Source organism: Stegodyphus dumicola, chromosome 9 (assembly GCF_044657685.1).
Source record: "Stegodyphus dumicola isolate Sdum_Otavi_A_Nest chromosome 9, ASM4465768v1".
Lineage (NCBI taxonomy): Eukaryota > Metazoa > Arthropoda > Arachnida > Araneae > Eresidae > Stegodyphus > Stegodyphus dumicola.
Window position 1 is genome coordinate 19,236,427 of NC_140776.1, and position 26,793 is coordinate 19,263,219.

At 32.1% G+C, this 26,793-nt stretch overlaps 1 protein-coding gene across 5 annotated transcripts in view; it reads left to right on the top strand.

The window, feature by feature from the left end:
* The window catches only part of LOC118192095 (cell adhesion molecule Dscam1-like), a 1,228,438-nt gene extending 1,202,123 nt beyond the window's left edge, over positions 1–26,315 (top strand). For 2 of the 5 annotated variants that reach the window (XM_085823258.1, XM_085823259.1), the window contains exons 25-26: positions 17,636–17,769; positions 25,915–26,315. In XM_085823258.1, the coding sequence (XP_085679384.1) occupies positions 17,636–17,769; positions 25,915–25,961 (181 nt within the window). In that variant the 3' untranslated portion in view covers positions 25,962–26,315. Of the gene's footprint in view, positions 1–17,635; positions 17,770–25,914 lie in introns of those variants that run through there. The other 3 variants (XM_085823260.1, XM_085823262.1, XM_085823261.1) reach the window with 2 other exon arrangements.
* Positions 26,316–26,793: the final 478 nt, after the last annotated feature.

The following is a 26,793-nucleotide window of genomic DNA, read 5'->3' on the forward strand; positions in this document are numbered from 1 at the left end:
AAAGTCGCTGAATACTGGTACAGGGTCCGAGGTATGAATCTCTCAAAAAGGCTGCCTGCATGGGCGTTTTCGTTGTTTTTCTCGTGTGTAACATGTTGTACACGAGTGAGTTTCCCTTAGAAAGTCCTCCATGAAAACATATCCTTCGAGTGCTTTGCCATAGTTAAATAAACCAAACAACAGGCAGAAAAACGCTCTCATTCTACCATCTAAAACATTCCTTTTAATACTATCTTCTCTGTACCTAATTTTAATATCATGCAATCTAGAAATTTTGCTTACTGGCAGGAAAATGGAAGTGAGGAGGATAGGAAAGCTGATTGACATAAAGTAACTGCTTAAACTGAAACCGTACCTTACAAAGTCCTTTTTCTGCTTAGGCAGATAACCGCCTAAGGCCGGAATGGGCAAACTACGGCTCGCTGGAAGGTTCTATCCGACCCGCGGATAAAATTTAAAATTGCCGGTCTGAGGCAAATTAAAAGAAATATGTATTTGTATATTATACAGGGTGTTTATAAAGTCCCGGACCCATTTTGATGTTTAATAACTCATAAAAGAATAAAGATAGATTAAAATTAATAACATAAATGGTTAGATAAACTCATAAAGTTTCATGAACCTTGTCAATGAACTTCCACGTGTGCTCCCTTCGTCGCACGGAGAATATCAAGTCGATATTCAATTTCACGCCAGGTACGGGCAAGCATGTTGGCATCCACAGAGGCTATTGCGGTTGTAATTCTGGCTTTTAGATCATCAACGTTGGGCACTATCCTCCTGTAAACGTTGTCCTTTACAAATCCCCAACGAAAGAAGTCCAGCGGTGTTATATCAGGTGATCTGGGTGGCCAAGGAATTGGACCTCCTCGTCCAATCCATCTTCCTGTAAAATGGTCATTCAAATAACTACGAACGATGGTACCCCAATGAAGGTGGTGCACCATTTTGTTGCAAAAAGACATGCGGCTGAAGCTCTTCTAGTTGTGGAAATACGAAGTTTTCCAACATGTCTAAATATACGACTGATGAGACCGTCTTTTCTGTAAACAAAAAAAAAGGCCCGATGACTCGGTCGTGCATTAGTCCACACCACACATTAACCTTTGGGGAATCCCTTTGTGCCTCACGGTATTCATGGGGGTTTTCAGATCCTCATATGCGCACATTATAGCGATTAACAATGCCAGAAAGATGAAAGGGTGCTTCGTTGGAGAACATTAAAACCTTGAACAATTTGAACTTTGTATGCATGCAGTCTTAATTTTTTCTTAATAACCTTGTACCCGTCGAAATTGGGATATCCAGTTCTCTTGCCGCTAATCTCACAGATCTTCTAGGATTGTGTAAAAATGTCTCCCTGACACGCTCAACATCAAAATCACTTGTGTAGGGATGTCCGGAACGTTTCTTATCTGCGATACTTCCAATTTCTAGAAAATTCTTTTTCCACCGCAAGATGCTGCTTTTAAACGAAGGATCTTTTTGGTAAATTCTTCTGCAATTTCTCTGTGTTTGCATCATGGATTTCGATTCTATGAACCATCATAAAATCTGTGTTTTCTCTTGTGGTGTATGCATTCTCCTTAATATCCGGTCGAATAACGGAGGTACTAGAACAAAAACATCAAGTTTGTAGGGGGGGTACTAGAACAAACACATCAAAAGTAAACATAACATCGTAATAGTTGCTAAAAACAAAAGAGAGAAAAATGCAATTAATAAGCAGACAATATTTAGAAAAGTACAAATATTTAGACTGGAAAATGAAATTATCTGAAATTAACCACACGCGCAGACGATATTTACAAAAGTAAAGATATTCGGACCTGAAAAGGAAAATATATAAGATAATTCCATCAATAAATGCCATAAGTTTGTTTATATCTTAATTTTTTATGAGTTATTTAAACATCAAAATGGGTCCGGGACTTTATAAATACCCTGTATATCAATTTCCTTTTCTAACTTTGTTTAAATATTATTTTTCTTCCTTTTTTTTCAATCTTTTGAGCTTTTTACTTTCTCTATTTTTGTTCTAGAAAACATAAATTGACGGAAATAGCAAACACAGACAGCTTTCAATCGGTAAAGTGTTAACAGGGGAAGTTCTTTGTTAGTTATAGCTGTAGTTTGGCGCCAACAAGCGTTATCTCTTTCTCGGCGAACAGACATATGGGAATCCAATTATAGGTGAATTGAAAAATTTAATCTTAACATAAAACTTAATCTGTTTGCTGGGCAGCTAGCTAGTGTCATTTGCCTAGATTAATTTCAATACCCTCAATAAATAAAGAGAACCTTAAGAATTATGAAGATGGCTTGAAAACATTTTGAGTTCGAACGAAGATTTCAAGATTTCAGTGCCATTCAAATAGAATTGGATCTTTTACCATGCCTTTCAACGTAAATTGTGAAGCAATGACTTCAGGATTTGCAGCTTGAATTAATTGAGTTGCAATCTAACAGGCATCTCAAGCAGCTGTTTCTAAATATGCCAAAGTTAGAGTTTTACAAATCATTATCGAAAGTAAATTCTCAAATTTAATATCTCACGCCCACAAAGTAGTGCTTCATCTTAGATACGTGAACATGTGTTTTCCACCATAAATCTTAGAAAGAATTATTTCAGAAGTCTACTGAGAGATGATTATTTAGCGTCGTTCCTTAGAATCAATACATCTCACTTCGAAACTCAATATAAGGAACTTTTAAAAAATGAAATCGCAATTTCATTTATCTCATTAACGTAGTTAAATTGTGATACTTGTATATTGTTAGTAAAATTTTAGAAAAATTTATCTTGGCCCGCTACCGAAAATGTTTGTCCATCCCTGGCCTAAGGAGAAACTAATATATCTTGCATATTCTAATAAACAAGCAAATGATTTTAATAAAAGAAGTTGCTTTTATCAAAAGCGCGAAAGACTGTTAATTTCATTAATTCATATACTATTTACTCTTCCTTTTGTAAAAGATTATTTGTTCTGGAATAAATTATCAGCTTCGTAGTCAATTGTTTTATATAACTCAGCAGTTTCGGATTTCGAGATTTAAATTTAAAATGAGTCCTACAAAGTTTTACTTTAAACTACCTTTTACTAACGCATTTTTAAAAATACATTACTACTTCGGGAAGATTAGAAACTCGCGAAATTAATGAAATCTCTTAAAAAAAGTGCGATCTAAAAGTCTTAACAGTACAGGCAGATTCTTTACTTATTGATTACCTGTACCTCCTAAGAGATTAAAACAAAAGAATACGATGGGAAAATTCTAAATCTTCGTAAAAGTGCATTACATTGCGGACTCATGGCTGTTTGGAGGGTGGGGGAAAGGCATTCTTAAGCAACGACCTTCTAGAAACACCTGATATCTTCCATTAGGAGATTGGGTCGTGGCTTTGCAGTGCACAGAGATGTTACTTGGTTTCTCTAGAAAGGGGATATCTGTTACATGAGAACATTTATGATTAAAATGTTGAGGAGGTTTGGCGCCATAAAGGATGGAATGCAGTGATTGCTCCTAAGAATTAGTTGTCTTAAAGAAGTTTATTTAAGTAGCTTTAAAAGAAAGTTGTGTTAGGACTGGGATTTCATCGAAGCGAAGGAAAAGAATAATTGAGTAGATTTAAATAATGGATAACGCTGTAGGTTAGCTTTTAATTGCGCAGTAATGCTCTTAAAATGATCAAATCTACGCATATTTCATAGGCAGGTTGAGCATTAGGGTGCTATAGGTGAAAGGGATATCGTGTATAAATCTTTTTACCTCCTTGTAGGAAGTATTATAATTTTTTGCCTGGCATCTGCACGTACCGACAGAATAAAAGATTATTTTTTAGCAAAAAGTATTATAAAATGGATTCAGAAAAGAATGTTTTCTTGGCGTTTGTATGTACGTAGACGTATGTATGTATCTCGCTTAACTCAAAAACGAGTCGCCTCAGAACATTGCATTCTTTTTATATGGGACTGGGATAATATGTAGTTGTGCACTCTCTTTTTGGTTGTCAATCAGTTGAACCAAACCACACGTACAGATATATATATATATATATATACCCACTCTGTTACGCGGCTCTCGGTTACCTCCGTTTTTTTTTTTTTTTTTTTTAATTCCTATATATTGGTAAATTATGCATTTTTTGCTTTAATAGTGGTATATTAAATGAACTACTCTGACTGCGATTAAAAAAAAAAGAACCTTTGACTACGAATTTTTTTCATTTAATGACAAAAATATTTTTCACTGAAACGGGACCATTTATCTCCGTTAGAATTTTTATTTAAATTTAAGTGGCTATTAAATTAAAACTAGTTAGCCTTTAACTGCTGAGGATTTTCTAACCATCCTTTCCACCCCTAAAAATGGAGAATGGACCCTATCCTTTCTCCTACCTTCCCAAACCCGTTCCACAAGGTCACATATCCAGTTTCACAGTTCTAGCTTTATTATGGTTTCAGTTACCACGTTTTTTACATTTTAAGGTGTCTGGGAGACCACTCACAGCAGATGCGTACCAGTTTTTTAGTGAACGATAGACGCTATTTATTGGATGCTTGTTTTTCGTAAAAGTGATAAATATGGCTTCAAATTTTACAAGAAAACGTCCCGTATATCTCTCTCAAAAAGAAATTGAATATCTTGTCAACAATATTTTTGATGTAGAATACTCTGATTTGGAGAATCATGTAATATTTACAGCGAAAGCAAAAGTTACTGCAGATGAATATCATAATTTTTCTAATTACTGTGAACAAAATGATAATTTTTATGGAAAAAAGCACATCAAATGAAGCAAAAAAGAACCAAGTCGGGCGATAAGAACACCAAAACATAACATAATAGTTCAGCTCCCTGTTATGAAACATCCTGCAAAAATAGGCTATAGAGCAGAGCCCAAAGATACTTGGAATTTATGTTCATGCAAATTGTTCCAGTCATATTCTGATGCTACAAAACTCAAAAGAAATGATTTTTATGCTTGTATTAGCTAATCAACGTATTCAACCGCATCTGAAAGTTGGGATAACTTCCGCTTTTTTTGCCAAGGGAACTGAAGATACAATTAGAAGAATCCTTGGACAGAAGGAAATTAAAAGAATGGATTTATCAAATCAAGAAGAAAAATTAGAAAAAAGGAAAGCATGTAGTCTGTGCCCACCTTGTACGAAGAGAAAAACAGCGTGCAAATGCTTGGTTGCGATCAACCAATGTGGCTTCAGTGCTGTCTAAAAGTGCGTTTTGATTGTATATCAATCATCTTATGATTCATTCTTGTAAACAAAGATATCATAATATATTATTTATTAATAATTAAATCCACTGTTGTAGAATTATGGTTTAATTGACAGTAATACTTAATTAAGTCGCATATTTTCATGCATGTTTAATAAAATCTTTGTTGTTTAAAATCTTTGTTTCTTAAAACGAAGAAAATAGTCACATTTTTATATGAATTTAACTGCGTTAAATTAATGATTTATTAAAATTAAATGATTTATGTTTAAATTTATTGATTTAAATGAATTATAATTCTATAAATATGCATATAGTATATATAACATTCTTTAATAAGGCATGAAAGTATGTATTTTTAGGCGTTTATTTAACCGTTTGAGACCGGCGCGCGCTTCACGTGAGTATGCCAAAAATACGGCGCAGCGCGATAGCGCTTCTCTTGTTTTGTATCGAGAATGCGAAGACGCTGCATAACACTTGGTAAAAAAATGAAAACAATTTCCAATTCCTATAAAACAACTGCTACTGATATCACTACAACTGCTCTCAATAATTGCGTAAAGTATACTAACCAACACCAGCGTCTTTGCATTCTCGATACAAAACAATAGAAGCGCTATCGCGCTGCGCCGTATTTTTGGCATACGACAAGTGAAGCGCAAACGGTTAAAGCGGTGTGTAAGACCGCTGACAGTAATTACGCCGAAACAATTGTCACAGCAGTTAAAGGTTAAATCAGCAAGCATATATAAAAGACCAAAGTTTTTGTTTACATCCTAAATAAAGACCTAAAAGTAATCTAAAAATAAATGTTCTGCACAAAATCTCTCAAACACTTTACCCTTTTATTCTAGACACTCTGTAAGAGGTAGTGCTGTAAATTTCTGTCGTGCTGTAGAGTATTCCACCCCTAAAAATGGAGAATGTTTAAAAAAGTAATGTTAATTTCCATTATTTTTATTAAGCAGTATGGAAGAAACTCAAGCATCTTTGCTTAAATGCCATTGCGATCGACAGAAAAATGTTTTAACTGGTTTGTGTTACAACCCATATATACCTCGTATGATGTCATTTCTCATATTTCTACTATAGACAGTATACAAACGCCATCCAGCAAAAAAATTTAGGTTCTACATAGGCTGTTCCCACATTTTTTGGCTGACTTTGCTTTGCTATTAAAAATCATCGTCTGCTTCTGCTTGCAATTATATTTTTGAAAGTAGAAATTATTGTCTGCTACTTGATTGTTTTGTTTTCTTGATAAATAACACTTTTAAGGAAGCAATGGCTGGAAGGCTATGTTTCCTTTCCGAAAAAAATATTCGTATTGATTTATTAAAAAAGTGCTGTGAAAGCCTTGAGTTTTCGATACAAAAAGCTGCAATAGGTAATATTGTCAACAAGGAATGGAAAAAAGTCATTCGAGGAGATGAATTGTTCCAAATATATATCCAAGAAAAAAAAAAAAAAAAACGGAATGCTTCGAATTTTGCAAAGGTATCCTTATGTTCAAAGAAAATCCGCCAAGAGGAATTGCAAAATCGTTAAAATGCTCAATATCAACTGATAAAAAAGTAACTAATACCTATTTGGAATCTCAAAAATGGCGAAAAATCACAATGTGCATCACAGATACGCGTGGATATCCACTGTTAATTTCCAGGGAAAAAAGGGAACAAGAAAAGAATGTCAAAGCCATAGCCTTAACGCATATCCCTACTAACTCTCCTGATCCGTCACACACGTGGCCACACGTAGAAATCCACTGTTAATCACATCTACTGTTACTGTTAATCACATCTACTGTTACTGTTAATCACATCTACTGTTAATTTTCTGGAAAAAAATCGAACAAGAAACAAATATAAAGGTATCCCTTCACTAATATTCCTATTAAATCATTTGATAATTACCTCATGGACTTTTGAAATGTGGATTGTCTAAACGTCGACATACAAACACTCTTTGAACTTTGGAAAGCTGTTCAAGAGAAGTAGTCTAAAATACATCTTCCGATCCTGCAAAAGGCTTTACTGTCTTGATAATTAGGAAGATAGTGAAGAATAAGCGTTATCAAATATAACATTTAAAATACATACACACACAAACTTTAGATAAAACATTTCTGAGAATACAATTAAAATCGTCTAAAAAATAGGCTAACATACCCTGTACAAGTTTGATTAAAGTAGCGTGACATTTTTGCGAACAGTTTGAACACAAAATTATTCAACTGTAGAATTTCGTGATTATTTTATTCACAGCACCTCTCTGCTCATTAAATAAATTCCCTTTTTAAATGCGTCTTGTGTATGTATATGTGCATCTTACTTCTCTATCACAATAAATATCTCAAAGGAGAAAATATTTTGAAAAAGCACTATTTTAAAATATAAATCAAACAACATCACATGCATTTACTGAAATTAAAAATGAAATCAAATTCACTGTAATTTTTAATGGATACGAGTCACCGTAATCTTTTAAAAGATTTTTTTCATTATGTTTCTATTTCTAATTGTCAAAACTAAAGTACTTGGCTGACATCTAAGTGGAAGAAATTCTTCCTTTCTGTTCTAACACAATAAAGAAACACTAGTTTTAGTTCTTGGCAAAGAACAGCAGGGTAAAAAGAAGTAGAAAGAAGAAAATAGAAAGAAGTAGAGAGACAGCTTTAGCGGATTAGCAGTGAAACGAGTGACACAAAACATCTGCCGAAGGATAATAGGAATAGTGACATGTTCAGACATTTTCCTTCGGTGAAAAAGTCTTTTTAGGTTCAGCAGTGCATGAATCTGATGCAAGAAGAAGGCAACTTACTCCTTGGCATATGTCAGTCGAATTTATTTTCCATACTTTCTGCTTCGAGCGCGCGTTGCGAGTTTCTTATTAAATTCCAGCCACTTTCTAAAATTTGAAGTAAAGAAAAGATGACAGATTTTCTATAAACGCGGATTTCCTCGATTGTGGCAAAGCTATTAGAATGATTATTCGCAGAAAAAAGTACGTTGAAGAAAAAATATATTTTCGTGTCTTTTCTCTAAATATTTAATTCATTTTCTTTTGTGTAGCGAAAGTAATATATCATTTGATATCAATAGTTGATTTCATTGCATTTTTCTTTTAAATAGAAACTCAGTAAAGATAATAAAAATCGAAATATGTTCATTAAATAAGTGAAATTTCATAGACGAATTGCAGTACCTTCTGTTGCTTACCACATATATAATATTATAAGTATTTCTCCCGCCTTCTTAGCATGCCTTTGTGGTGTAGTGGTTAGCGCACTCAGCGCGTATTTGAAAGGTCCGTGGTTCATGTCCCAGCGAAAGCATTGCTCATTTTTCATCTCTCTTGCTTCAAAATTAACCTAATGTCTCTACAGTAGCGCCCGAAATAAAAATGGTGGTAGATGATGATTCTCCACCACCAGGATTTGTCGATTGGGTCCCCTAAAACCCAGTCGTCCTTTAAAAGGGGGAGGATATAAGGTGTTTCTCCGGCCTTCTTAGCATGCCTTCGTGATGCAGTGGTTAGCACACCCGGCGCGTATTCGAGAGATCCGTAGTTCGAGTCTAGTCAAGGGCATTTCTAATTTTTCATCTCTCTTGCTTCAAAAATAACCTAATGTCTCTATAACGTAATCGTAACATAGTTTTCTTTAGAAAAGCCTCTACGAAAACATCCATACCCTTAGGCAAATAATCCTTGTCTGTTTTGCTCTTTTCTGAATGAACAAACAAATTATTATCAGTTGCAAGTATTGAATATCCTTTTTTAAACTAATTGCTCTTACAACAAAGTTTTCTTCATGTATTTTATTGTTCTAACAATAACAGAAATATAAACTAAATTGAATGCATGCCTATATTATATTAACTGATTAAAATATGTCGACCCCTTAAGAAATTTTATTTTCAAAATTTCATTACACCGCCATAAGATTATTATTATGAATTTATAAAAAAAAAAAAAAAAAAAAAAAAAAAAAAAAATGAGTGCTATGCGTGAAATCATTTAACGTGGAAGGAAAAAAGAAAATATCTGATGTGGTCACCACTTAACTTCCTTGTACGGCCTATTAAGTTATACACATTCTTTAAGTTAATTCTTAAACTTATTTCCTCAAATTTTATTAGAGATATATTTTTTATTCAATTAATTCAGTTCTCACTTCGCAGCAAGCCAGAAAGCATAAAAATTCAAAATATTTCATTGAAAATCGTAAGATACAGAAAACGTAAAACACCAAATAAAGTTAAATATAGTTTTTTTTTTTTTTTTTTTTTTTTTTTTTTTTTTTTTTTTAATGATTAAAATTAAGAGTTTGTACGAAAAAACAAGCAATTAGGCCAGGGGTAAGGCAGGCAATTTTCGGTGCTCAAAACTGAAAATTAACTTTGGTCCCATTCGGGAAAAAAGACACGGAAGTTGGTGCACCAACCGACTTAATTCACTAGTCTAATAACAATTTCAAATGTAAACGAGTGTTGGCCTTATTAGGCCTAGCAGCACTTAAATTTCTAAATTGTTGATAACATGTTTGATGTGACCGATTAAAACGAAAAAGGGAAATGCACAACTACGCGTTTTTTTTTTTTTTTTTTTTTTTTTTTTTAGTTTTGCGAGATAAACTATACGTAAAGACGACATGAAAGAAATCTCTTCTGAATTCATTTTAAATCCATTTTGCAACCTATTTTGGAAAATAAGAGTCCTTTATTCTCTCCGTATGTGCAGAACTTACAGAAAACAATTGTTCAAATGGATTCGAGAGTGGTCAAAATGTATATTTTCATTGAAATATGATACTTGAAATGTTTCACGATTGCGACATAGTATTAGTTACTTCGTACAATGAATTAACATGCATTTAGGAATTTAGAGGGAAAAGTAATATTTAACGACAACGAAAATCAATCTGTAATTACACTGAAAGATATTCACAGGAGGGGAAGATTGACTTTGATTGTTTTTAGTAAATTGGCTATTCGAATTAACTTAATCCTTTTTTAGAAAGCAGAGAATTCCTTTTACAAAATTATGTTCAATTATATGATTCATCAAGTCTTTTTACAAAGGCTAGTTTTCTGAACTAGTTTGAAAGAAAGCATTTAATAGATAAAGTTTATGTACAACCAAGTTCATGGATTGAATTTCCCATAAATATATTTGAGTTTGGAAAACAAATCGTATTATAAATATGTTTGAAATTTATTCGAGTTGCCACAGTGTCATACATTTGAAAAATGCATCAAGATGCGATAATTTAAATGTACAAATATTTATTGTCTCCTAGCTTGAGCAAAATAATCTTTCCAGACATCCAGATGATTGTAATAGCATTACTGTTTCTCCCATAGTTAAAGCGTTTACTTTATCAACATTAATGAGCATACTAATAAGCTTTTTACTAAAGAATGCACTAATGAACTTTTTACTGGACCTACTTACTCACTTATATAACAACTTAACTACTTAGCAGTTATGACAGCCCATATATGAAATGTATGAGTATAAAAAATATTATTTCGTTTTTAAGAACTATAATCAAAAATGTCTCTTTCCTGACAGCTTTGAAGTTAAAAATTTCTCACAATTTACACAAATGGCTACAGATTCATCTAAATAAGTTGCCGCATATTTTTACTTTTCAGATCAAAATTACTTATATATTCTCACTGACATAACAAAAAAATTCTTTTTATATTATCCATTCTTATTTAAATTATAGCCTCTGAAAGAAAATAAACTGACAGTATATAATGTATTTAATTATTAGTTTTAAAATTTCAAACGGATAATTTTTTTTTTTTTTTTTTTTTTTTTTTTTTTTTTATGCAAACTATTGAATTAAGCAATGAAATGCAGTTACGTTATGCAGAGTAAAGTCTATAATTTTATTAACGAGGCAAAAATAAGTTCAATGCAGCTTTCCTTTTATATTTTTAAAGAAATTTATTGCACAGAAGTTGTGCCGTGTTAGAGATTTTTATCAAACATTTCAGCAGACAGTTAAAAAAACAGATATCCAAAAACTGTCACGAGATTTCCATTAAAATAACTCATTTTTGGCATCGCCTAATTTTCTAATTATTTCATTCCGATGCGAGGTAATTAGTTTAAAGATACGCTTCATAAATTTTGGAACCCCAAAGTTCCAGGCATTGATTAGAACTGTCATTACAGGCCGGCAGAAGCTTAATTTTACATCCAGCTAACCAATAAAATTCTTAAAAAAAAAAAAATTACCTTCGCAAATTTCAGCTTATATTTTTGAACGCAAAAAAAGAGAAAGAAAAAATATAAAATCTCGGTAATTATAGAAGCTATCTCGACGGTTCTTTGAGTTTCGCAAAGATTCAGGGGAAATGTTTTGCAGTAGAGGCATAAAAAAGACATATTTGCCCGTCGGGAATTTATCGATTATTTAATTTTCATCTTCGTAAGGGTATTAAGAAAACTTACTGAAAACAAAGAATTTACGCGTTTCAGATAGAAGGTTAATTGGATTCTCAACTGGAAAGAAAGTGGCTCATATCGGGTTCAAGTACCAAAAATGTGATTTAAGACTTCCATTTGTTGTTGACGTTTGAAAAAACAAACGCCAGTGATTACTTTTTGCGCATTTTGTTACACATGTATGATTATATATTACACTTGTATACAAGCATTCTTCATAAATAAATCTGTCTCAAAGACAATGTATGTTTTCGTGACTATAGTACAAAATGGAAGATATACAATGAAATAACGATTGTTGCGACTTATTCTCAGCTGTCTGACAACGAAAGAACAAAAGCAAGCCTCGAAATTCATCGTGGCAAGGAGTGCAATATTGCGCATGTCGTTGGCAGTAAGCAACCCTTGAGGACGTTGCAGGTGTCAATACGACTTTGCTCAGTTCCACCCTCGATTTTGATGGAGTGAACTCCCCGGGGGGAAGATCCGGGGGGAAGTCCCGGGATCTTCCACCCCTTCCCTTAACCTCAATCTATCGTGAGGACTTTCGCCTCCCCGTTTATTTAGAGTACCTCCATGCCGCACAGACATTTACAAACATCCCTGCCTTCTTCGGGATTCAAACCCAGGTCCTTCGGTACGGCAGTCAGCGTCATTAACTATTATCCCAGTTGGACGGCTTTAAAATAACTCAATCTACATATTAACTGCTAATCATCAAATTCATTTCACTTCAAAAATTAATACCTTTATTAAATTAAACATTTTGCCAAATTTGCCGTAGATGTAAAACCAATCTTATCTGATTAATTTCTTAAAGAGGAATGTATTATTGAACACATCCCGATACTCACTTTATCTTTTCGATCAAATAGAATAATTTTAATTTTGGATATTACTAATTTTGGATGTACGAATAAACACAAATAATATAAGCTTGAGTGCAAGATGGCAAATTAGAAAATTGTAATTATATTTATAACAGAAAATAGTTCAGACAATTAAATAGTTTCTTTTCTTCTTTAAATATATTCTCTTCAACTAAATTCTGTCACTTAAACGAACAGACTAAAGTACTACATTTTCATTCAGGAGCATCAAGAATTACAAAAGTAACAGAAGCTTTCTCTTGAAAAGGGGTGGTATTGCTACTGGTAATTTAATTCAGTGTTATTGCAAATCTCTTGAACATTACAAGACACACAAAAACAATGGAAGATGAATGAATGCTTATTGTAAATTATAAAGAAAAGATCATAGTTTTTAAATAGTCAAATTATGTTAAATATCATATGTGTTTCGTACGACCTAAAATGTCAAGTAAAAATGCTATTTTTCTTGTAGTTCATACAATTACTGAAAATAGATATTTGATGCGGATTTCATGAACTGTTTTATAAACTAAAAGAAGACCTTTAACATTTCACTGAAAAGGAGAATAATTGAAATATTACTTAAATATTCATTGGAAGAAAATGCTTCCAGGTAATAATAGATAATTAATGAATAGATTTTCCACTTGGACACAAAAATTCTTACAAAACAATGGGTGGAAACTAAATCGTGTTTTGAATATTGTATTTCTAAAGGAGCTTACGAATAATGCACCTCCTAAAGAGGCATTCCTCTAAAGTATGGGATTATGAGATTTTCTGCCCTGGGATAACTTTATTCTCTGTACTTTATTTTCTATAACGAGTATTAAGTGGAGCTTCTAACTATATATACATTCTCTCAAAGATCAGTAATCTGGTATATAACTCAACTGTTTTATTTCCTTCACTTTCTAGTGTTTTTATGCTTTATTTTCATGACAATAAAGAATACAATGCTGGATTTCTTTCCGTTGCATGTTTATCAAGCTCAGTATCATAAAGCAGGTTACACTGTTGCGTTCTACGGGTTCGTATATTTGGAGTGTTGATAACAACACTTGATGAAAAACCTAAACACAGTTTATTTGCCAGTATTACACAGGAGAATTCCAAAGACTCGTTTGCAGTCATGAAAAAACTACGATAAACACGCTGAAACAACCATCAAACACAGCCTTCAGGCTACAACGGTGAAGGTAACTCCAAGGTAAATCCCTAAAGTATAGCTAAAATAATCTCTGAACTCAAAGCACTAGTACTGAACTCAACATACTGGTAGATACTATCAAGATACACTTGACGTCAAACTGCGATTCCGCGTACAGGCAGGGTTTATAAAGCTTTTGTCCTACCTTCGAGAACATTCTGGAGAAAACCGGTAAGAATTCGCTCTAAAATGTTCTCGCTCAGTCTATGGCATATCGCCTATTTTGTCGCTAAATGGGCGATTTCGCGCCAAATCTTGTCATCCTGTCTTTTCTTACTACATTCTGACAACCCTAAACTCGCTTTGCGAGGAAGTTACCTCACAGAAGCTGGGCACTTCGTTACAACATTTTGCATTATCTTACTCAAACAAAGGTCATGAATTTAGTTTCTGTACTGGGATAAGATATTTGCCTATAAACTCAAAAATATGAAGCTTTAATTGCAGCATATTTGCTTATTTCTTTCATTATACATTTACATATATAAATATTTAAATACATATACTAGCTCAAGTACCTGACATCGGCCGGCTTTTACGCGGAGTGAAGAGGATTCATTTAGGGGGATGTGTTAGTGTTTGTGAAGTATCAGGTAGACAGCGATTTTCCTCTAATTTTGGGGTTAAGTTAACTATGCAAAATTTTAGAGCTCGAGGGAAACCGCTTCAAAGAAATTGTTTGTTCAAGAAGAAACATCTGGAAGTGTAAACCATATTTACTGAGGTTTTTCACTTAATGCAGTGAGTCAAATATTTCAGAGAATGCGTCTGAACTAGCGAATAACACACAAGAAGTAACACCGGGAAAGGCAAGTGCTTTTTCACCGAAGGGTTGAATAAATTTAAATTAGGTCGTAGAAAGTTATATCATATTTTACTTGGAAAACCCTTAGATGTGTCAGATGAAATGGTGAATGATTCAAGAATTTATCCAAAGACGTGTATAGATATCTGCTAAAAATGTTTTTAGTGTCGATGAACTAGTCTTTTTTCTTTCATATCTTGCCTTCAAAATGTAAAAGACTAGCCTCTAAAGACGCCTACTCTCTAAGGACATTCAGTACCACAGACATAAATGTTTCACCATTTCTCTAACCAAATATTGATGAAACTGAAGGCGACACTTGTACTCAAAAGAATGCGACAGTAAACAAACCGTTTCAAAAGTTAGTATGGTATTTAGGGAATAAAAAATAGAAGATAATTGCGGATATATCTACAGATTGCCTCGAGAAAATAATTAAGGCATTAAAGTTTTCTTAGGCAATAAGCTATTAAGGAGAAAAATTCAAGACATTAAAGAGACAAAATATTTTTATTTATTTGCATAAAATTTATTCTTTTATTTCAGACAATTTGACTCCGGAGAATTAAAAAATAACAAATTTCAACTTCTTGGAAAATATGGATAATATTTTAACAAACTAAATGCAGGAAGATAAAATTTACAAAGCAGTGATACAGAAATAAAACTGTGGAATTTTCTTTTGTACGCATACCATTCTAAATTAATACGTAATACCTTTCTTATTTATAGTACACCTTTCTGAATGGCCCGTTGAAAGACGTATTAACTGTGCTTTACGATATTTTCTTTTTCAACGCAGGATGCAGTTTTTAAACGCATAGTGGCAAATACTGAGCCACAAAGCATTCTTCCGAAATTCAAAATAAAATAAAGAAAAAAAAAATTTTAAGGAGAAAACATTTATATCAATATACATGCTTAGAGTACACAACGTGAGTAAGTAACAAGAAATGTTTTAAAATAACTATTTTAAGAACTGTAATTAAATCTGCAACACAAATGATCAAAATGAAATTTTTAGAAAGAAAAAAAAAAGAAAGAAAAATTACAACTGTCATAAAAAATAAAATTTAAAATAAAAACATTTCCAAGAAGAAGAAACAAACTTTTACCCTAATATCAGCAATGATTTAAAATTAATTTTTTTTTTTTTTTTTTTTTTCCTCCTCACGTTCAGAATGAAAGGGAAAACGAAAAGCTAACATAAACTGAGAAGTTCGCCAAGTGAATTCTCTTGGCGGAAAGAAAATAAAATGTGCTAAAGTGTATCCTGGATTAACTCGGTATATTTCTTGTCAAATTCTGCAAAATTTGCTTTTTGGGGATAATTTGAGTCGTAGAATCGAAATATGAAAAACAAAAATTAGCACGTTATTCAGAGAAAGTCCGATTTTGTGTTAGAATTTTCACGTTACAAAACCGCTATACATAAATCTAATATATATATTCCAAATCGCGCTTTCGAGACAGAAAAAACGCAAGTTAGTCGATCGACTAGAAAGGGAAAACACAAAACTGCCTGCTCTCTTTTTTATGAGTTTATACAGTAAAACTGTGCATTTAAATTTGGCAAACGCAAAAACATTCTGTATATTTTAATAATAAACTCTAGTTAGCGATGGATATGAGACGATACCTGTTAACTATTGATCTTACCATCCATCACTAACTGAACTGAATGATTTTACGTAAACCTTATGTTTAGGAGGCAAAGTTGAAGAAATAATTAATGATATAAAACAATTAAAAATAAAAATTAGACATGTTTAAATATATTTTAAAATGTATCAAAAAGTATCAAAAGTTAAAAGAGTTAAGTTTTTAAAATGCTCTTTTGGTTTGCAATAAAATTTTAGAATTTAAAATTTAGAATATTTCCCAAGACATTTAAAATTCAGAATATTTCACAGAAATATTCTGAACGCGCAGACATTGCTAGTAAATACTAGTGTTTTTTTATGAGGCTTTTAACAGCCTTTTTAACAGATTTGAAAAATGTTTTAATTATATATAATGAACCTACATTACTCGTAACTGAAAATAATAAAATGCTTCTGTATTAGATTAAGAAAATGTGAATTTCTCAATTTTAAGGAGAAATTTTTAGCAAATGATCAGATTAAATGTGATAATATATAGGGAAAACAATAAATTGTTTCTAACTTTCCTAAATTATTTCGAAAGTCATACAAAGATACTTTGCATATGCACCATTGTTATTACATTGAAATACTTCGATCTGTTTTAAATTCAAAATACTATATATTCTGATTTCATATCAAGCTAATCATCATCAGCTAAGTTTTAATAGCTCAGCTGATGATTAGTTTAACCGTTTTGGTGTAAGAACTTTTACCCGAATATTAGCAATGATTTAAATTTAAAAAATAAAATATTTGGAGGGTTAAAGCTTGTAGTATAAATAAATCAATAAATTTTTGCTTTAACTTAAGTTACATTCTTCATTTAAAACGGAGCCATTTAACGTAATTTTCACTCTCAAGAACTAAAACAATCATAGTTTACTTGCACCACGTTCAATAAATAACACAAATCTTCGTGATCTGAATAGCATTTATTGAATTAAAGTGGAATTATTACTTTCTGATGGCATCAGTTGTGTTATCGAAAAAGATAATAGCTAAAATCCTAGTAATAAATAGCATCGAGCAAAATAATAATTTACTAGCAGAAGGAGAGAATGATACAAATAATATTGTGTGCAGAAATTTGCAAATCTAAAACCCTCCTTATCAGCTGCTCTGAAAATAATAGTATAAGTTTTTGATATTAAGGCCAATAGTATGTTTTATCTAATTCCAATACGTTAAGAAAGGGCAATATATCCCCTCTAATGTCAATACAGAATTGTCAGCAAATCCAAGTATACAGTTATTCTAGGGTTAATGGTAAAAAGATTTGATTAACCACAAGCCTATCAAGGAATCTAATACATAGACAGATAGAACATCTTTACTCAATACATCAAAAGGAAATAGTAATAAGAAAATGATATATTGATGTTTCTTTATGTTTCAGCTATGAGGAAGGGGCCAGTGATCCGGAAGAAGGGTCTCACATGGCCTGCCCCCCTCACCCGGACCCCACAGACATTGACGAATTATCGGAAACCGAATGCGACAGGCATCACAACTCCTGGATTGTTATCAGAGGTAGGTATCCGGGATACCGGATAACATAAACGTGTCGAGTCGGTCGCAGATAGATTGTAAACCGATTTGACAGTTCTCTCCGGAAATTGGATTCAAAGGAAGCTGCAATCTCGTTAGCAAAAGCTTCGAAATCCTTGTTCGGCGCAGGTGGACGCGCACTCTTCCTCAATTAGAAACTAGTTAAAGCTGCGGATAGTGCGTAATTAGTATGCAATCTTCTGATGATTGAGGAAAACTACTCTTGAGTAATGCTTGTCCATTCTAACTCTGACCACAGCATTCGCTCTCTTTTAACGCAGCGCTCCTGTAGAGTATATATATAAGTATATATATATATATATATAAAGAAAGTATATATATATATATATATATATACTTTCTATCAGTCCATCAGTAAAAGTCTCACGAAATCAGAAGCTATATATAAATACATATATATATATAATGAAAGTACATTTTAGAGTACTGATGTAACAACATTGCTACGCTTCTACGTCTCAGTGTTCTTATATCAGTACTTCTAAAATATGTAAATCGGCTTTATAATTTAATTTATTAATAACTTAACGTTTAGCGCCATGTCAAACATCTGTGGCTGATACTAGACTTTCCGTTTAGGCCGCGTCAGCCATCTGTGGCGGACACTAGACTTTTCCTTTAGGCCGCGTCGACCGCCTCTGGCTGACAGCGTGTAACATGATATATAACTATAAAATTTACACTGTTTTATGGAATTACAGAAAACTTATTTAAAATTTACTTAATTTTGATTCATTACAGAACTAATGGATTTCATTGAAACGCGGTAAACATAAAAACGGTTCTCTATTACAGCTGTTACAAAATGTGACAACTCTCTTAACCTTTCTTCTGGCCATTACTCTACCAGCTTCTGTTGCATTTTTATCGTAACATAATTGACAATATTTCCGTACTTCAGTGTCTTTTCCCAGTTTTTCTTTGGAGTTTATGTTGTCGTTTTTTAAATGGTCTTGCATTTCTGTTCGATGGAATGCCTCCCTTTTTCATACTTGTAAGGGATACCGCTAATTCTTTCGGGAATTCAGTAATGCTAATTTTCTGCTTCGTAATATCTTTGCATAGAATGTAACTATTTACAAAACAGACTTGGAGCGTAACGTGTTGAATGAATGCCTATAGGAATCACGTTCCAAACCTAAACTATCTTCTACTGCGATAAGAATCACTGGCCCTACAAATACCAGCGCATTTAAGCGGAGCGCGTGGCCGAACGAGATTGCGTAAGAAATACACGTGGCGCTCAACGTGTTAATTCCTTATTTTTAGTTTGTTTACTTCGTTTCTCTATTCTAAAAATAACAACATTTCTGGAGTGCGTCATTTTTATAAATATATGCCAGAGCTTCCGTAACTCATGGACCTTATAAGAGATAGACTAACCCAGTGGGCGCGGCGCGCGCCACCGACATGTCGGCAAGAAAGAGTAGGGACGATCTAGTTTACTTTAACACTGAAAACCTATGGCGTTTGTATCACATAACGCTTTTTAATTATTAAATGTGATACGTTGTATAGTGATGAGATTATGAAAGCCACAGTTTTTTTCAAATAAGTTTTAATATATTTCATTAAAGCAGTTTTAACTGCATTTCGTGCATTTTTTTCACGCGTAATTCTTGTACAAACATCTTTACCTTGGTAAAACGGTAAAAACTCTAAGCACGAAACTTATGAACTTAATTTTGCGTACAAATAACGTAAAATTAAATAAGATTGATAATTGCTTTCACAATTAACAAAATGGTGATGCCGTGAAAAGTTTCTTGCCAGTGAAATAAATCCTTGTTTCTTCAAACTTTGCATCAATTGAAGGAACATAACTTACAGGTAGTAAACAGGAATAAGTAACCCAAATTCGGAAACAAAATACTATTATATAAATAAACATATTTAATCCCTGATCAGTACTAATCCGGCAGATTAAAATGCCAAGTTCGTAGCAAGGAATTTAAAATTTCCTTGGATATTTGAAAACGCCAAGTATGAGTTCAAAGGGTAAAATTCAGACATAATCTTTTGATGACAAGCGAGATGTATTCTTATTAGTTTAATCCTTAGGCTTATTCTCAATGAAAGAATTCATTAATTTTCGCATTTAGGTACGCCAAAGATAATCTGAAGATTATTCTCTTAGAACAAACTGAGGGAATAATTAGTATATTTGTAACTATCTGATACGGTATGAATTCCTTCTGAATCGTTTTGGATAAAATATTAATGGTAGTGCTATTTACTCTATAAATTGCTGATAAGAGAAAGATCGGAATCGTGCATCGAAATGGGAATGATCACAGAACAAATCACTAATACATCTGAAGTAAATGGTCAAATATGCATCTTTCGTGACTTTGTTTTAAAAGTATGGAATATTCATGGTAAGAATTTTAAAAACCTTTTTGCTGTATTGCTTCGCATGATAGCCACCTCTGAGTTCCATCATAAGTTTACTTATTCTAAACTGTCGAGCCTCTGTAAGGTAATGTCATGTATCACGCCATATAATTTCCTCTGAAAGTCAAACATTTTTCTCAAGGGAGGAAACTTAATTACCTCCAATTTTTAGTACGTTACCCTTCTGTGAATGCTTAGATTATGAGATGCCGTACGCAAGGGATTAGTTAACGTGATCATTAAGAATGCCGTTCACAGATCAACAAGTACAGTACACGGCCTTTTAAGAACACTTATACTTCTATTCATTACTGCTACTACTTATTTCTTATACTTTTATTCATTACTGCTCGCGCTCTAAGTCCGCTAGCGTGCGCGCGTACGCCTTTCAAAAATTTAGCTCTCAAAATAAGTTATTAAGCGCACACACAAACACGCCACTGATCTTAATAATAATGTTGCGTTCTATAGGTTCGTGGATTTGAAATGATTGATGACAACGCTTGACGAAGAATCAAAACGCAATTTATTCGTCAGTATTACACAGGGCAGTTCCAAAGGAGTGTTACCGTCATCGAAAAACTAAGACAAACACGCTAAAACAATCAGTAACACAGCCTTCAGGCTATAAAAGGAAGACAGCTTCACGGCAAAGCTGTAAAGTACGCCTTCCGACTCGGTCGATCGGTCTCGAGCTGATCTCTAAACTCAATACATTACTACTAAACTCAACATACTATTCTTCTACTCCGCGTACTGGCAGGGTATATATAGCTTTTGACCTGCCTTCGGGAACATTCTCGGGAAAACCGGTAAGAATTCGCTCTAGAATGTTCTCTCTCCGTATGGCATATCGCCAAATGTCACCAAATGGGCGATTTTGCTCCAAATCTGGCAACCCTGCTTTTCCTTGTCACTTTCTGGTAGCCCTGAAACCGCTTTGTGGGAAAACAATCTTACCGTATCTGGGCATTTCACAATAATAATTACATTTTTTGCATTACTTTTAAAATAAATTACATTAAATGTGTTGGTTATATCGTTGGTATTTAATACGCGCGCTTGGTTTGGACCATACAGCTGTAGGAAATTGTGCGTTTGCTCTGTGATAATCTGATAATTCAAGTGCGTGTTGTTAAACAGCGACTAGCACGTAATAGGTTGTATTCAAGTGTAGGTTACGGTATATGTGTTTATGCTTTGCATCATATATGTGTACATAAACCATAGAAAATTTTGTAAAAGAGAAGGAAAATAACAAGTGGTTGAACGACATGACCGGCGTCATACCGTCATGAGATTTTTTTCGCACTTGGTTATATATTTATAATATAAAGTATTTCATATTCTCGCTTTCCTTAATAATGTAAATGTCATCTAAACAAATGTATGTTTATGAAAATAGAGGAGAGAGACCGATTTTTTTTCCTTGACTCATCAGAAATTTCATGATATATAGTAATCAGTAGTATAATAATTTGTAATTAGTAGTAATACTAATAATATGTAAGTATATATTAAAGTAATAATTTATATTATTTTACTTTCAATAAAGACGACAGAACTCAAATGAATAAGGAAAAAAATAAACGCAGCCACCCTCTAACATCTAGCGTAGAGGAAAAAAGGAACATACGAGAGTTTAAATTCATATGACAAATAAATTCGAAAGGATTGTGAAACGCGAAACAAATATTTTATTTAAAGAAAAAAAGGAGTAAATTAAATATTAATTAATTTTAATTTTTTAATTTAGAAAAAAAATTAAATAAATTAAAGTCATTATGAACAAGAAACCTTTACGTAATTAAGGCAGGTAACAAATAATTAAACTGGTAACAGAAAGCTCTGTATAAAAAAATTAAGAAGGGGAGGGATGAGAATAAAAGCTAAATTTCTTCTCTCATATTGAGAGTCTCATGTTATGAGACTTGAAAAGGAATAGACCTTTGTTAATAAAAGGAATTTAGCTACCAGGGAAACTAATTGAGGTTTATACATAATTTACAAATCCGAAATTAGCAATCCAAGTGTTTAAATTAACGCTTCGTTTTTTAATTTTAAAGGGTGTTTTCATTGTCAAAATTTTTAAGTTTGATAAAATGCTTGGAAGCTTTATGTTCTTCAAGTAATTTCTGAGCAGATAAGTCTCTTAATATGGTTGAAAATGGTATTAGCAATGATGATTATAGTATATTGGAGATCCAGTTAATAAAGTTTAGACGTTGAACTATCTATTTGTTAAATATTATAGTCAAGAATGCTTAAATCCAGAAAGTCCGTTTGCCGTTGGTTTTCATTAGTTTTGTTGGTTTTCAGGCAGTCAGAGTAATCGTCCTTTTTTCCAAGAATTCTTCATTATTGATGGTAATGATATCATCTATGAACAACATACATCTATGAATGTAGGTTGAGTTTTAGACATTCAGAGTAGATGTCCTTTATTCCAAGAATCCTTTGCGGTAATGATATCATCTGTGTTCCTGAACGTGAATTTAATTGATTTTTAATGTTGCCTTCGTGAACATTAAATTCTTTTTAGTGCAATCTTTGCATTTTAAATTTGGTTGTATCTTTTAAATGTTGTTGCATTTGCTCATAATGATTTTTTATTCAATGTAAAATTAGTTTATAAAAATTTAACTTTTAATTAATTATAAATGTATATAATGTATTAAATTAAAATAGATTAAAAAAGACTAAACACACAGGCCGCATGCGTGTCTTTAGTTGGTCATTGTTAGTTTCCTGATTTACTGCTTCTTTTTAATCTTAAAAATTGTTTAATATCTTTTAACATTTTTATAGCCTGAATTTAATTTGCATCATTATGTTTTGCATTATTATCTTATAAGTCCACCGCTCCAAAAAATACTGTTATAAATATATGCTGATATTCGTATGTATTTGTAATTTATTAAAATAGTTCAAAATCTAGACTTTCAGTTTCCGAAAGGGAATATTTATAATTCCAGGCTTGGAATGTCTTAATAATTAATGGTTGCTGTCAAATTTTGGTACATATTTTTCTTAAGTCTTATATTCTAGAAGAAATAATCGTTTTAGATATGTCTTAAAAATGTCTTTTATTAAATTTTTATTGCTCGATTTTATATTATTTCATTTAAAGATTTACAAATATTCAGAGTTATCACGAAATCCATAGCAACTAGCCATTAGGTATTAATTAATTTTACAAGCACCAGAGAAAAACATTTGCATAGAATAAAATATTCTTTTAATTTATTTTGACTTTAATATTTATTTAAAATGTTTTGTATTAAAATATTAAATGACATATTATAATTGCGCTAATTTTTTTCGGTTTCTCATTAATATCATAAACGAGTAGCCTTGAAAGTTATTTAATCTTCTTTGTGAATTCTTTTCATCCGTTGTAGTTCCCTAGATTCTTGTTAAGCCTCTTTTATTTTACGATCAAATATTTTGCTATTGACAAAGAATTTGAGAAAAAAGTGCAGTAAGGAAATTAAAGAACAATGAGAGACATGCTTTTCAGAGTGTAAGATAGGATATTAAAATTCCATGGAAGGGTATGCGGAGTATTCTGCTTCTTAAGCTAGGTAAACAATGTTCTTTTAATTGTCGTAGATACTTTGAAATTATTTTATTCTTTTGGTTTTTAAGGAAAAAGCAACATCTTATGATTCGATAGCAAGGTGAGTATTTAGAATTTTCCATGTAATAGATTATTATATACAGTATGCACATGGAGATCTTATCACTGCTGAGACACATGTTAGCGTTATCTAAGAAATATGTTTCGTAATTTCGTGATAAATTGAAAAAAAAAGAGCAAAGGATTACATTATTTTTTTTCCAGAATTAAACTAATACTGTCATCAAGTGCCTTGCTATAGTAAATATATAAGTAAATACAGAAGCTCTTCTCATATTTTTTGGACGATTTTCTTTGTCATTTCAGAAATCATTTGTATAAAAATTCTATTTGTTAACTCTTATTCTTCCCTGTCCTTTTCCCTCGGGACTGCTTATCACCAAAAATTTAATAACGGAGTAAATGCTAGGGAATATAATAATATGCAACCGTATGAAAATGCTGTGGTATATGAAAGCAGTATGTGAAATTATCTAAGAAATACTTCCCTTAGTGAACTATAAGAAATGTCAAGGGACATAGATAAAAAAAAAAGCATGCGAAACAATACATTTACTTAATTTTAGTAACGTATTTGATCTTCTCATAAAACTTTCTTCTATTTCAAATGTCATTTATATTTAGTTTTTTTTTTTTTTTTTTTTTTTTTTTTGTTTGTTTGTTTGTTTGTTTGTTTGCAGACAGAGAATAAGCTTCTGTTAACAGAAGGTTCGTACATTAACAAAATATGATTTTGTACTAAGTTCAGCTTTACAGCAATTCTTCTTGTTAAGAACGTTTCCAAAGAATTGCACTGCTTTTTAAAAATGAGGCAGCTGTGTAATGGTTTCTTAAATTATTAATTAATCCGTTTGGTTAATAGTTAGGATCTTTTTTCTTATCGATTCCTGGTTCAGGAATGTTCTGAATAATTTCTTCGAATGTAATTTCAAACAAAAGACTTAACATAATTAAGGAACAAGCAATTACACTGCATTTAAAAATACTAGATAAATCTCACTAATGTTAATAAAATGAATTATAACAAACCTGTGTTGGATATTTAGTTATTCATGGGATGTCAAAGATTTATTGATAGGGAATAAGCCTCTAAGATTTCTTAGCGGAAATAGGTTACTAAAATATTAACGTTCTGTAATGAATTGCATAAAGTTCGGTAAATAATGGTCAAGCAATCAAGAAAGTAAGTCAATTAAACCCCGAGGTATATTATTATGATTATTTCATGAAAATATGCCAAGATATTCCGCTGTTTCTTTTACCGTACCTGAAAATATTTTTAATGAGAAATGTTTAATTTCAAATTTCTTCTCACAGTAAAATGTCCTACACATTAGTTTTACTAACAACGAAATTAAACATTCATTTGATTCATGTTGTAAATTGCTTCCCGACGATATAGGAGTTTTATACCTGAATTAAGAACCAATGCTTAAATGGTACTGCATGTAAATTACACTTTCAACACCATATAACTCAGAATGTTAAATGTAATTACAATGTACACTGTATAACTACAAAGGTTTGATAAAAATAGTGTGGGCCATACGACCATGTTTTCTGAAAAACATATTGAAATTCATGAAGAAATTCGCAACTGGTATTAAAAACTGGTTTACGTAAAACAATGTTATGTTATTTACTTAATTGCACAAATACAAGTTTTGTTACTTATTCATTTAGAAACAGAATATTATCTGTTTCATGTGTTTTCTGAATTCGTGTAAATTACAACGGAATAGTTTTCTGTAATAATAAAGATTATTTTCGTCTAAAACTTCCTTTCCTTCATAAACAATTGTATGACATCTTGCTAATTACTCAGTTGTATAACAAATAAAGTATTTTTCTAGGTATTTCATTTAGATCAAATTGTAACAAATTATGTTTCTCGAAACGATGTATTGAAAATATTGTTTTTACGTGAGGTATAATGATCATCTGATAATTTTTCCAGTTTGGAAAGCTAAACATAAGCCTTGAAATCCCAAAATACTTCTCAGTTAAATTGTGTCGATTTCTTTTTGTAATGATACATGACAGAAAGTATAATGATTGCAATTTATTTTCAGATACTTTCGAAGAGAACCTGATGAGAAGAGTGCCTCGTGTTTGCTGAAAGTCATTTTCTTGAGTGAGATCATAGTCATCAATGTTGTTATAACACTTGAGACACAGGAATGTTACTTTTAGGAAGAACGATAATCATTGTACAATGTCGATGACTATCCAAATACATCATAATCATCAACAACATAATCTTTCTATGTTATCAAAAGATGTGGAAAATGCCATCTTTGTCTGTTGTGCCATGTAATGGAACTATCATATAAGGATATATTTTTTCGTTATTTCATTTGTGAACCTTAGAACAGAAGGAACTACAAAAGATATTTGATCATTTTGTGTCGCTGGAAATAAAATTTCAGAATCCTATTTGAAGACTGATAAAATAAAGGAAGATTTTTTTTCTTTTGTGGTACAGCGATCGTCACTTTTTAATTGTCAGTATTATTTTGAATGCACTCACGTAAGTACATATACTTTTTAGGGTAGTCGAGAAGGAGACAGATCAGGTATTTTATTCTAAAATCCATTTTTCTATTCATAAATTTATGTTTTTATATGTTATGTTCCAACTGTTCAGATTGAAAATTTGAGTACAGCATATATTCCAAATTGATGGGATTCGACCATACCATAAATTTGGAATAAGTTTTAATAAATATAAAGTCAGAAATAATGTGTACTAATATTGCAGTGAGTGACAGCTTGAAGTAAAATTCAGATGAAATCAAACAAAAAGCTAAATTTACGCAAGTATTATGATTAACAAAACGAATTTGTCCTTGAACTCCAAAGATTTCATAAAAAAAAAAAAAAAAATTCGGGATAAGTGTATTGACTAACGAGTAAAGCTGTCGAACTTCCCGATAGCAATGAGCCTGAAA